Genomic DNA, 13725 nt, shown 5'->3' with positions numbered 1-13725 from the left:
TTATTGTGTATTAGTTTTAAAATGAAAATCTGTGCAAAAAATTAAAAAAATAATTTGATTATATTACATTAAACATGACCTAATAAATAATTAAAAAATATAAGTTAAATGGAATAAAAACACTTAAAAAATCGATCTATCAGACCTTAGAATTATACCTAAGTGATCTGTGTACCATCCTCAAAAAAAAAAAAAAAAAAAAATATAAAAAAAAAATACCACAAGTGTGTATGGTTTGTGTTTTAAAATAAATTTAAAAAAAAAATTTGAGAAGAGAGTTTAGAAATTTTTTTAGTTTGTTTGGTTATATAATTTGAAAATAATTTTAGAATTTGTGATAATTTGATATTTTATTATATTTAAATAAATGTATGTGAGAGAAAAAATAATTAAAAATGAGAGAAGAGAGAGAAAAAATAATTAGGGGTTGTTTGAGATGATCTAAATAAGTGTATTTTTTGACTTTTTATAAAATATGAGTTGAGTATGAATTGGGTTCGAAGTGATATAATAGAGAGATGATATGATTTAAATAATATGATGTGACTTTAAATAAAATAATGATTTTTTGACTTTTTTAAGTTCGATAAACAAGATTTTAATTAATATATACGAGAGAGAAAATGATTTTAATTTTTTTTTTTTAAATCAAACAAAATTTTAAAAATTATATCTGGGAGGTACAAGCCCCCACAAATTCAAAAGTCCCTTCCATTGGAAACCCAAGGATGTATCGAGTTCAGCTTTACTCAAATCAGAGCTAAAAATCGAAGAGGGAAAGTGGATTGCGGGGAAAAGAGAAATGGAATTGGATGATTGGGTGCTGAGCGCGGAAGAACTCGATTCCCTCGAAAGAGATGCTCTCAAACAGATCGCTCAGCGCAATTCTTCTTCTTCTTCCACCACATCTTGTTCTTACATGCAGCAGCAGCAACAACAACAACAACAACAACAACATTCTGCCCCTTTCAACCCGCACTGTGAACACACCCCGGCCAAGACCATCGACGAGTCTTGTCAAGATAACAAGGTCAAGCCCTATCCCCCGCTTATTTCATTCCCCTACGGTTATTTATTATATGTATATGGGTTTGAATGTCTGTGTTTGTCAGTTTTATATCAATTGTTTTGGCCCAATTTCTCAATGACACTGTTTCAGCCTGCTTTCTACAATTACGCTTTTGCTGCTGGTTGTAATTCCACGTTTAAAATTTTGATTCAGCTAATTTCTCTAGCCACTGTATCCCAGTTTAGCATGTAAAACTGGCTTTTCTTATGTTTGTGATGTTGCTTAAACTTGTTTTCAGTGTTTACTTCTTTTTTCAAGGCGTGTCAGATGTTTTCTGGCTCCAAAGGGTTTGGTCTATCTTGATAGAATTTGAATGTGCAAAACCGTCCCATTCATAAATGGCCATTGCAGGAAATGGGAGCCTAGTCCTCCCAACTATCTGTTAGGTTCAAAACTTATAGCACTCTATACAATAATATATATTATTGAGTTATTTTACATACACAAGATGCGCGCAGAGAGAGAGAGAGAGAGAGAGAGAGAGAGAGAATTTGTTTCTTCTTATCACATTGAAAACCAAACTGTAACTTTGATTATTTACATCGGTCTGAATCATTCACTACATTAAACAGAAATGATGATCATAACTCTGATGAGTGCTATCAGCCAAGTGAACTTTTGCTCATAGGCATACCATTGTTACAGTTATGTCTTAAATTCACATTCATTATATATATACATATATATATATATATATTTTTAAATTTGGGTTATTTACTATTTTTTTGACCGCTATTTTGTAAAGCAGGTAGTTGCTTCACCTACTGCATCTAGAGTGTTACCTGGATCAGTGGAACAAAAAGTAATTGGTGAGTTACTTCCCATTATTTACTCATGTTTTTCTTCCTGCATTAGTTTGTTATACTCATTCACTTCTTCCTATTCTTATCGTGCATATGTTGCCACTTTTCCCCCCAACAAGATGGTTGTTTGAAGGAACAGCCAAAGATATCCGTTAAGTTTTTTCTACATGCTACTGGAAACATTGCTGCAAAATTTATGTATGATCAGGTAATTATTTTATCTGCTTGCAAACTGTTTTATTTATATAAATTTTATTTTTGTTATCTTGTGTCTACATTTTACTCTATCTCACCAGGTACTTGTAGGAGCTTTCCGCAAGATCTCCAAAGCTAGCTGGAATGCGAAGGAGAGGTCTACTCTGTGTGTGTGTGTGTGTGTGGAAGAAATCGAAGTGTTGTTAGTTTGGTTTCTGACTTTGCTTTTGTTCTCAGAATGCATGATGATTTTTCTGTTAAACTGCAGATTGTGGATGTTCCCCATCTCATCTTTGTCATCAGCTGAAAAAGTATTAAGTGAAATATCTGGTCTTAATGTTGAGGTAGCAAATGATTATTTTTCTTTACAAGTTTTCCAACTTATTACAGTTTCCCAAGGATGTTCCTTTTCTAGTTGTGAAATTTGTGTTTCATTTGGATTGAGGGGAAGTGAAGGGAAGTGCAGGACTTCCCTTGTTTGGGTGTTTGTTTAATAACTAGGAGGGGAAAGTGTTAGGTTAGGAGGGCTGGTCAAACCACTCTGACTCTACGTTTTGTTCAATTCTGAAATTGGGTGGTTTTCGAGGGAAAGTGAAGGAAGTTAGTGATTATCATTTTCCCCTACATTCTAATAAAAGTGAGTTCTAGTTATGTCCTCTTCTATTTGCTTAAGAATAAAACATTCCTCACTTCCCCGTCCTTCCCGTTCTCTCCCAAATAATATTACTTCAACTTTCCTTTATTTTCCTTACCTCTATTATGCAAACAAGAGAAAGAGTAACCTTTCCCTCCACTTACTGAAATAAAAAGGAGTAACACTTCCCTGCCTTTTCTGCCTTCCTCTTACTTCCATACAAACATAGTAATGATTATGATATGTTAGGACTCGCCCATTTGCTCTTGGAATAGACAGACCATTGGTATTTGTGTTTGCTTGGAAGTTACATAATGTCTGTTCATCCTTCACTGTTTGATTCTAATCTGCTAGGTAGAGAATTTAGATCCCTTGGTGCGGCGTGCTATTGTGGCTGCCTCTGCTATTTCAGATCTTCAAGGTAAGTCATAACTTTTAAATGTGAGCGACTGCTATCAGTTTCTGTTATGAATTCTATGATGAATGCTGGCCAACCAATTTTCCATTGACTTTTTATTGGCACAAAATATTGATCATTCATCCATGCAATAAAGCTTCATATATGGTGGATGTGCAAACTTGAAGAACAATAAATAAGCATTGCAGCTCTGTAGTCCTTGCTAGTTCTATGCTTTTTCTTGTTATATTTGCTAATTTTCAGAACATTCCAAAATTTATTAACTCCCTTGGAGACTTTTAAAACAATTTCCAACCAAGTATAATTTGTATATAAAGATACAAACAGGTTTCTATTACTTACGGAAGTCTTACATTAAATACTTTGGTCACTCTACAAACCCTTTTCTGTATATGCTGCAACAATGTAGTTAACTTGCTTGCTCTTATGTATTCCCCACAATCTCGATGAGCATTTATGTGTTTGTGTGTGTTTTGACCCAACTTTCGCATATACATGAAGTAGATGGCTAGTTCGGCAACAATGTAGCTAACTTGCTTGCTCTTATGTATTTCCCACAATCTCGATGAGCATTTGTGTGTTTGTGTGTGTGTTCTATCCCACCCTTCGCATATACGTGAAGTAGATGACTAGTTGTACAATTACAGTTTATAAACTTATGCACTCGCTCTTTTCTCATGTTATTGGGGGGATTTTCTTATGTTTCTTTCTTTTAAGTCACAATCTGGTAGCATTAGGGGGCATCTCTTTTTGATAGGGGGACTTGAGCATATGCTTGATGAGTGATCTAGGAATAGGTGCATGCTTTTTTCTTTTGTCAAGTTTTATTTTTTTTATTTTAAAGTTTGTTATTATTATTTTCTTAAAGATGGGCCTAATGTGTAGAATTTCATGCCATTTTTTTTAGTTGTGTGTGATAGAGCCGTGACTAGTGTGAGAACAATTGTAGTAGGGGCAAAGAAATGAATTTCTAATGTAGGTTTATACAAAAGAGTGAACATTAAGTAATTATCTTCTTGTATGAGGAATTGCCAAAAACATTTTACTCTTTACTCATTGTAGTGTAAAGGATTGGTCAATCAAACAGGATATAGTTAATGGCTTAGTTATGGATGAATTTATTAGGCACATTCAAGAGGATGCCCTGTGGTGATGTTTGTTGCTAACATAGTTTTAATTGATGAGATTAAAGGAGTGAACTTTTGTGGAAATGCTTTAGAATCTAAATGTTTTAGGGTAAGTAAAACTAAGAATATGTGGAAGTGGAAGTTTAGTAAAACAAGAAGTAGGAATGAGAATATGGTGAAACTTGGAGAAGAGGCACTTAAAAAGAGACCATTTATAATATTTGGGATCTGTTATATATAGGGAATGAGAGATTGACGATGATATTGTCCTTCGATTCAGAACAAGATGGATGATTTGAGAAGTGCTTAAGAAGTGTTGTGTGATTTTAGAAGTTGCAAGGAAACTTTTATAGGATTATTATAAGGTCAACTACATTGTTTGTTGTTGGATGTTGAAAAAAATGAGTTTTACTAGAAACAGAATAGGTGGTTGATGTAAGACAATTTTACGGAACTAATGATAGTCACCTATCATTGTATTTGAAGTGGTTCTAGGGTAGAAATTTATGCTATAGTTAGGATCCTAAGAAGTGGAAGATAAATACTAGGGTTTTGTAGAAGGGAGAAGGCTTAAATTTGTTCAATGTCAGAAGTTACATGTTGGATTTTCAGAATTGGTTGATTAGAGGGCCTAGACAGCTGCTAGTTTATAGGCTATGTAGCACAGACACGGACACGGGACACGACACGACACGGACACGACACGGACACCCCGACACGCAATTTTTCAAAAAATAAGGGACACGACACGCTGGGGACACGTTTAATATATATAATTTTATTTATTTATTATATGTCTAAAATAAAAAAAATCATTAATTCTTATACAATTAAAATAATAATAAAATTAATAAATATATATTTTAAAAAAATTAATAAAAAATGAGTTTTTTTAAATAAAAATAATTTATTTTATGAATTTTAAGTTTAACGAAAAAAAAAGGATAAAGAAAAAAAAAAGAAAAAAAAAAGAGAGGGGGGAGAGAAACGTTTTTCAAAAGTGAAGAAAAAAATATAAAAGAGAAAAGATAGAGGAGAGAGAAAGTAAGTCAAAAAGGCAGAGGATAATCAGAAAGGGAGAGACGAAAGGGGGGAGAGGAAGAAAATGAAGAGGAGAAGAACAGAGATGATGGAGCGGAGAAGACGAAGAGAAGAAGGAGAGGAAGAATACCTCAGCTTCTGCTTCTTGGATCTGAACAGGTTAGCTTCTCTCCCTCGGTCTCTTTCTCTCTTTCTCTGTCGTCTCTCCTCCCTCGATCTCTCTCTTTCTGTCTCCCTCGATCCCTTTCTCTCTTTCTCTGTCGATCAAGGAAAATAGTTAGGGTTCTTCGATCCACATCACAGAGTGTCCGAAAAGTGTCCCGCCGTGTCCATAGCGTGTCCGACTGGAAGATTTCAAAAAAAAAAAGGAGACACGTTAGAGAGAGTGTCGGACACGTGTCTACCGCGTGTCCGACGCGTGTCCGTGTCCAACACGTGTCTGACACTCGTACGCAGAGCCTGGGAACGTGTCGGTGCTTCATAGTTTATAGGTTTAGTTGTCAAATTAAAGGCTAATGTATAGGGGAAGGGTCTGGTTTGGTAGGGCTTGATTAGAAAGGGTTTAGGGGCCAAAATTGAGGTCATTCTATACCTATTCAGAGAATAATACCAGTGTACTTGGCACAGAGCACATACAGAACTCAATTTGAACTCAATTGCATGGATATTTATTGGCTGCTAACTTCTGCTAATTCTTCAAGGATTACAACTCAATTTGAAAGTTAAGAAACCAACTATAATAATCTAGACATAATAAAGACTTCATATAATATCTAATAACATAATTTGACTAATGGGTGTCCTCTACAACCAGTGTCCAACCAATTTTGAATGTACCAAATTACACCTCACTACTAAAACCGAATTAAAGTCTCAAAAGTAACCCATGACTTTATTTATGTTGAATTCGCTTTTAGTAGTGAGGTGTAATTTAGTAATATTATTAATAGATGCTAATAAAGTCTCAAAAGTAACCTATAACTTCATTTTATGACGCCTTAACATGGTTTATGTGAAATTACAAATATGCCTCTTTTCTTGTTGGCATGCTCTACATCAATGATGTTGACAAAAAATATGAGAGCAAAGTAATAGGTTGACACTTGGGAGATAGTTGGATGAGATGAAAGAAATAAAAGAAAGGAACATAGAGAGGAAGATATAGGAGGATGTTAATGAAGAGGGAGCACAAAACTCTTCCAAACATTCAATTTTATTCATCTTCAAAGCCTAATTTATTTATTTTTTCTAGCCCTATAAGGCCATTTTTTAAGCATTATCCACATCATAAACCTTAATAACACGTAACTACCGTATAAGAATACCACTGCCCTATATAGTAAACATCTAAAAAATAAGGAAATATTGCAAACATGGTCCAAAAGGACTTTTATTATAATTCTTATTTCTAATCATTCAAAATGACAATAAATTCAACAACTTGGCTGCATCAATTGAAGATCAAATGAGGGAAGGTCAATTTAGATGGTTAGGGCATGGCTTGAGGTGGTGACAAAGGACATGGTTTCCTTGGACTTAACTGAGGATTTTGTTTTTAATACATCCAGTTGAAAAAAAAAAAAGAAAAAAAGAGAGATTCGTGTAGGCTACTCATAGTGATTCATGATCCAAAAAATGGATATTGTTTTTGATAGATCCAGTCAACAAGCGTTAATGCCAATCACTACTCTTGTTGAGTGCATGTCTGCATTTGTGTGTGTGTGTGTGTGTGTGAGAGAGAGAGAGAGAGAGAGAGAGCATGCCATGTGTCCTTCTGTAGTTTTGTACTAAGGACCCAAGGTTAACTTATTTTCTGTTTTTATATTTTTTAGCAGATTGGTATGACAGAATTCCAAGTAATATTGAATCAAAGCTTCTGCCATTTCAGCGTGAGGGTGTTAGGTGAGCAGAGACTTTATTTCAAATAATATGGGGACTTTGCCATTTCAGCGCTATTGTTGTTTTTGTTTTTTTTTTTAAAAGTTATTGTTCTATTCTTCTTGCTGCTATTGATAGTCTTTTTCTTTTTAGGTTTGTGTTGCAGCATGGAGGGCGTGTCCTCCTTGCAGATGAAATGGGATTGGGAAAGACTCTTCAGGCAATGGATCCTTTACTTGATGTTATATCATTTCTTCAATATACATGCGAAGTTGCACAATCTTTTTTCTGAGTGTATTGTTGTTTGTGTAAGTTCCTTGTATTAGTTTCATACAAGAAAATCTGGTCATCAACTTTGTAGGCTTTCTCCAATGGCAAGTGGCTAAAAATTGACACCTAAAGATTTAATTAATCCCTATTTTGCTTGTATACTTTAGAATTGGTTGAAATACTTGTTGGATAAAAGCAGGCTATATGCAGTGTGCACATAAAAAAGGTTGTCAAATTCAGGATCCTATGTTTGATTGGTGGGGAACCAGGGGTTTGCAGGATTGGATTGTAGATTAGCCCATGGATCATAAGATCTGTAGCATAAAGACTGGAAAAAGAATAAAAAATGTTGAAACATGTAAATAAATGTATAATAGAAAGCTCAACAACAAATCTTTGCATTTCATGAAAACAAAGAGAGGTGAAGAGTTAATATTATAATGTTTTATAGCATTCAGTGCTCTACATTAGCAATATAGAAAATAGAAGTTAAAAAAGTATTGAAACGAGAAATAAAAGAAAATCATAGCTCTATATATCAACAAAAAAAAGAGCCATATAATCATTGCGACAAAGTATAATGTGGTGTGTGCGTGTGTGAGAGAGAGAGAGAGAGAGTGATTGGATGACAACTAATTAAAGAATATAGGGACTTTATTCTGTTTTTCTTGCGTTCCTTATTTGGATTATTTCTATTTTTATTAAATTATTTGTAGGGTTTTTGTTTTTGTTAACCTTAGTTAGGGTTTCCTATGATGCCTATATATATGGCTTTATATAATAGTTTTAGAGACTACAATTGATGAATATTGATTATTGACTTTTGAGGTTGAGATTGAGAGTTGATTTGTGTGTGTGTGTGTGTGAGAGAGAGAGAGAGAGTTGAATTCGATATTTTTAGTTTGTAGAACAGTTGCAAGTAGCAACACAACAGAAAAAGAAAAAAGGAGGGCCAAACGTGTAAATGGAAAGAAAGAATAGAGGTCAAAAAGAAGAAATAAATAGATATTAAGCTGTTTGATTGAATGAAGAAAAGAAAAGAGGAAAAAAAAGGAGCAATTGAATGATTTGCTATGCAGAGATGATGAAGCGTAGCCAGAGAGCAGGGAGTGTTCTAGAGTGGGAGTAGATATGCTTGGATCATGGCAATATTCCTTCGGCTTTCTAGTTTTTCAAATTGCAGCAATGTTTAAATGCATATTGTTCTAATTTGTTTTTCATAGTCTATTTGATTCAATATAATATTATTTGGTTTGGACTCGATGTAAAATGGGCTTTTAGGCCACAAGCACAAAATAACAAAAACAGCTGCATACAAAAGAATTGGATCGGGTATGATGGGGATTCCATGATCTGACAAGATCTGGCCATGAGGATTGAAAGATCTTACCCCACATTATTTTATACACAATTTGAATTGATTTTGCCTTAATGGGTCGTAAGATTTTAGATTGGGATTTTAACAACCATGGTTTATAAATAAATAAGAAGACTTGATTGCTTAATCTCAAGTAGTTAGGGTTACATTGTTGGCCTATATTGTATTGATTTGGGCTTCAACTTTATTGCTGTAATGCTTCTAATTCAATGGAAAATGTGTTTTAGAGAATTTTTAAAGCTTTTGAAGCTCTCTTGTTGATCATGTAATGCAATTCTAATCTTATGTATGCTATCTATGGAATTTTGGTGAAATGCCCTTACTTTTCTTGTTATTTATTTTCCTGCACTTTTAGCCCCTAAAATTGCTATGACCACATCTGATTGAACATTGTTTCATTTCATCTTACTAGACCTTTCGAACAAGCCCAATTCATCCCTTTATCATTTACATAATTATTGTGTGCAAAACAGTCAACTTTACAAGTATATTGTGTCCCAGTTATTTAGCATCTACATAGTGATTATCTAGTATTACATTTTTCACTTGCTAATATCTATCATTACAATATCGTTAGAGACAACTAGTTGCTATCAGAACTAATAATTTTCTTTATTGTCAACATGTTGGTATATGTCAGTGATTATGTGGGATGGGAGGCCATTGGAAAATCTGTTTTCTTGACCATACTGGCTTTTACTCCAAATAACTACCGATGTTGCATGAAATAAAAGCCTAATATTTCCTATGTTGTTTTCCTTGGTAATTATGTGAGTTTTGTGTTGTAGAATGTGTTAGAATAGGAAAGAATATTTGTTGTATTTTATTCTTATTTTAGTTTTATTTTTCCCTTGATTGATATAATGGGCTGGCCCATAATTTATGTCTTATGGCACTCCTGTAATTACTTATTATTATCAGTGTAAAGGGGGATGAGGTCTAACCTATTCCTTATCTCTTTCTCTTCTCTAAACTTACATGGTATCAGAGCCAAAACCCTAGCCCAACCCTCTGTTGCCCTTTTTCTCACCTGTCGGTAGTTCTATCTTTCCAACAGACCAGTCGGCAGTCCACCCAGCCCACCTCCAGGTAACCTACAGCCCCGAACCCCTTACCTAGGTCTTCGGCTCTCCTCTTGGGCTCCTTGACAGCTTCTTAGGCTTAGTCGGCCGCCTCTCTGAGCTTCTAAGGGCCCGTCAGCAGTCCCTCTGAGCCTCTTAGGCTTAGTTGACAGCCTCTCTGAGCTTCTAAGGGCCTGTCGGCAGTCCCTCTGCCCTTCTAGGGGCTTGTCGATAGCTCTTCTGGCTGGCGTGGCCCCTATCAGCAGCCTCTGTTGGACTTCTTCCTTCATCTGTAATGGTTGTTCCTTAAACATCCTTTAAACCTCTTTTCTTTCACCCAAAAAAATAAATAAATAAATAAAATAAAATAAAAAATACACCGGATTCTTAATTCTTTATGTTTTTCTAGTTAGTATTGTGTTTGTTCCTCCACTCTCATCTTCTGGGTTTGTGATTGTCATTGTGGTTGAGGAATAGTTAGTAAAGTCTCCATGACAGATTTGACTAGTGAATCTACTACCTCTCAACCCTCTTAGGGTGAGAGTTCTGTCATCCCTTCTACTATGCCTGATAACCTTTACCTTAGCCTTAAAATCACCACCTCTGCATTCAATGGTCAGAATTTCCTGGCATGGTCATAGAGTTTGACTATTTTCTTGAAGAGCAGAGGGAAGATGAGATATATTGATGGGAGGGTCCAGGCACCCAGTATCACAGACCCTCGTTGTGACCAGTGGGAGATTACCAATTATCTGATTATGGGCTGGTTGATCCATTTTATGGTTCCAGAGATTGGTGAGGGCTACATGTCTATAGACATTGCCTAGGATATTTGGGAAACCGTAGCTACTACTTCTTCCAGGAAGGGGAACTTCTCACAGGCTTTCGAGTTACGTCGCTCCATTGAGCGGTCGGTGCAAGGTGAGATGACTATCCTCTAGTATTTTACCTTCCTTAGCAATGGGTGGAAACGACTTGATCACCTTCAAGATTACAAGCTTGTATGTCCCACTGATTCTGCTGGTTACCGCAAATTTGTGGAGAAAAAATGGGTCTTCAAGTTCTTGGAAGGCCTAAATGTGGAGTTTGATCTTGTTCGGAGCAAAGTACTTAGCATGGACATGATTCCATCTCTGCAGGAAGCTTTTGCTTTTGTGCAGAATGATGAAAGTCGCCGTTCTGTTATGCTTCCTCCTGCCACTATTGATCGCTCTGCCTTGGTTTCTACACCCTCTTGAGATGGTGTGCCTCATGGTTCTCGCCCTTCCTCTGAGAAGGACAGTGTTTTAAAAAGCATGCCTAGGCGCACAGCTAAGCTTAAGGCGAGACGAGGCGAGGCGTAGCTCTGCGCCTCATATATGGCAAGGCGAGGTGACATAGAAGAGGTGCAGACAAGGCGACGAGCCGCGCGCTTTATGATGAAGCTCGAGGCGTGCGCTTCATGTGCTTCGCATTTCTTCCACTCCAATAGTCCATCTATTTTCTGTGTGGATGCCCACATGGGATGACATCTCATTTACATTATAAAATGATCCAAATGTGGGTCCAAAGAGCAAAAACATTAAAAAAAGCCCTAGTGGAGAAGAAGAAGAAGACGCGACGTCGCGAAGAGTACATGACACGCCAATATATGCAGGTTCTCTTCTCTTCTCTCTCTTCTTCTTTTCTTCTCTTCTCTCTCTTCTCTAGTTCTCTTCTCTGCCTTTGTTTTACTTTTTTTTTTTTTTTTGCTTCAGTCTTCTCTTCTGATTCGACTGTTCGTCTCTTCTCTTCTCTTCTCCTCTTCTCTGCCTTTGTTCTACTCTGTTTTTTTTTTTTTTTTTTTTGGATCATTCTTCTCTTTTGGTTCGCTCATGATCGCTCTCTCGCCTTCTGTCTCGCAATCGCGATCTCTCTCTCTCTCTCTCGCTTCTGTTTCTCTCGCTCTCTTTATCTTCTTGATTCATATATATATATATAATATTATATAATACCTATATTACCTAATATATAATATATAATATACTTATAGATAATATATAAAATATAATATATACTTATACATAGTAATAAAAAAAATAAACACGTGTAAAATAAATAAAAAAAATTAATTGAAACACATTATTTAAAAAATATAATAAATAAATAAAATAATATATATTAAAAAATTAATTGTTTTTTTCTTCTTCTCTTCTCTTCTTATTAAAAAAAATTAATAATATACATATTAAATATTTGCTTATGTTGAAAATTGTGTTATATTAATATTCTGCTTAACTTCTATAACTTGCGCCTCGCTTTGGTGAGGCGTGCGCCTCGCCTCGTCTCGCGCCTCAGCGCTTAGGCTCCAGGTGACCTTGGCCCCTCGATGCGCCTAGAGCTTTTTAAAACACTGGAGAAGGATCAGCTTTTCTGTGACTACTGCCGTAGACCTCGCCATACAAGAGAGACTTGTCAGAAACTGCATGGGACTCCTTCTGGTGGCCGAGGAGACCGCCCTGGTACTCGAGGGGGTCGATCTGGTCAGTCTAGAGGCCGAGGAGCCAATGCACGGGCGCATCTTTCAAATATGGTTGAGCCACCACCTTTATCTCCCATTGTCTCACTGATTGTTGATGTTTTTGGGTTATCTACCTCCGATTTTAAGATTGCTCTTTGCCACTTGCTAGACCATTGAGCCTCTACTTTTGCCACAGGTGCATCCTCTTCTTTCTTTGCCAATTTAGGTAATTTGGCTTTTTCCGCATGTGCATTGCTATCTCATACTACTCTGTCATGGATTATTAATTCTGGTGCTTCCAACCATATGTTTGGTTCCTGTCATTTGTTCTCAGAATATAACCCTTCCTCAGGTCGGGGAAAAGTGCGTATTACTGATGGCACTATTTCTTTTGTGTCAGGGAAAGGTTTAATTCATGTCACCTCTTCCCTTCCTTTATCCTCTGTACTTCATGTTCCCAATTTTAGTATTAATCTTTTATCTTTGAGTCGTATTATTCGTGATTTGAATTGTAGTGTGACGTTTTTTTCCTGATCATTGTCTTTTTCAGGTCCTTATCACGAGGAAGAGGATTGGTAGTGGTAGAGAGGAACATGGTCTCTACATTTTAGATCAGACAGACAAGCTGGCTCATTCATCTTTTTAGTTACCATCCTTCAAGGAAGACCTTTGGCTGTGACACCGTCACTTAGGACATCCTTCCTTTTTACTACTTAAGCATTTATTTCCTTCTGTTTTTGGGAACAATCATGTGACTGATTTTCGTAGTGAGTCTTGTCAACTTGGAAAACAACACAGAGCTTCTTTTGCTCCTATTAATAAAAGTTTCGTTCTATTTTTTTTGATTCATTCTGATGTATGGGGTCCCTCCCGTTTTGTATCTTTAAAGGGTTAAAAATGGTTTGTTACTTTCATTGATGATTGTTCTAGGGCCACTTGGGTATATCTGATGAAAGACAAGAGTGAAGTGTTTTTTGTGTTTCAAAACTTTCATAGAATAATGTGCACTCAGTTTGGGGCAGTTGTCAAAATTCTACGTTCTGATAATGGGGGGAAATATATTGATTCACCAAACATCTTGCACTAATATTCCTCAACAAAATGGTGTTGCAGAACGAAAAAATCGCCATCTCCTTGATGTGGCCCCCGTTGTCTATCCTTTAAAATGCGTCTCTCGTTCATATTGGGGGGAAGCGGTCCTCACTGCAGCTTATTTGATCAATCGTCTTTCTACCCAAGTCCTTAAAAAAGGCATCCCTCTTTAGGTTTTGTTCGGATCCTAGTTTTTTGGGTTCTCCATTTCCTCTAAGACCTTTGGGTATGTTTTGTCTATAATCATTCCCCCACTCGTGGTATATTGGATCCTAGGTCT

At 36.1% G+C, this 13725-nt stretch overlaps 1 protein-coding gene across 4 annotated transcripts in view; it reads left to right on the top strand.

Moving 5' to 3' along the window:
- The first annotated feature begins 681 nt into the window (after nt 1-681).
- CHR18 (chromatin remodeling factor18) overlaps nt 682-13725 on the top strand; it is a 58208-nt gene continuing 45164 nt past the window's right edge. Inside the window, exons 1-8 of one of the 4 annotated variants that reach the window (XM_028230799.2) lie at nt 682-1030; nt 1818-1878; nt 1992-2080; nt 2169-2224; nt 2336-2411; nt 3056-3122; nt 7123-7189; nt 7319-7385. In XM_028230799.2, the coding sequence (XP_028086600.2) occupies nt 803-1030; nt 1818-1878; nt 1992-2080; nt 2169-2224; nt 2336-2411; nt 3056-3122; nt 7123-7189; nt 7319-7385 (711 nt within the window). In that variant the 5' untranslated portion in view covers nt 682-802. Of the gene's footprint in view, nt 1031-1817; nt 1879-1991; nt 2081-2168; nt 2234-2335; nt 2412-3055; nt 3123-7119; nt 7190-7318; nt 7386-13725 lie in introns of all 4 variants that reach the window. The other 3 variants (XM_028230798.2, XM_082873021.1, XM_082873020.1) reach the window with 3 other exon arrangements.

The sequence above is a fragment of the Camellia sinensis genome, chromosome 6, assembly GCF_055761805.1.
Source record: "Camellia sinensis isolate YWXY chromosome 6, ASM5576180v1, whole genome shotgun sequence".
Taxonomy (NCBI): domain Eukaryota; kingdom Viridiplantae; phylum Streptophyta; class Magnoliopsida; order Ericales; family Theaceae; genus Camellia; species Camellia sinensis.
This window is presented reverse-complemented; position numbering and strand designations above follow the sequence as displayed.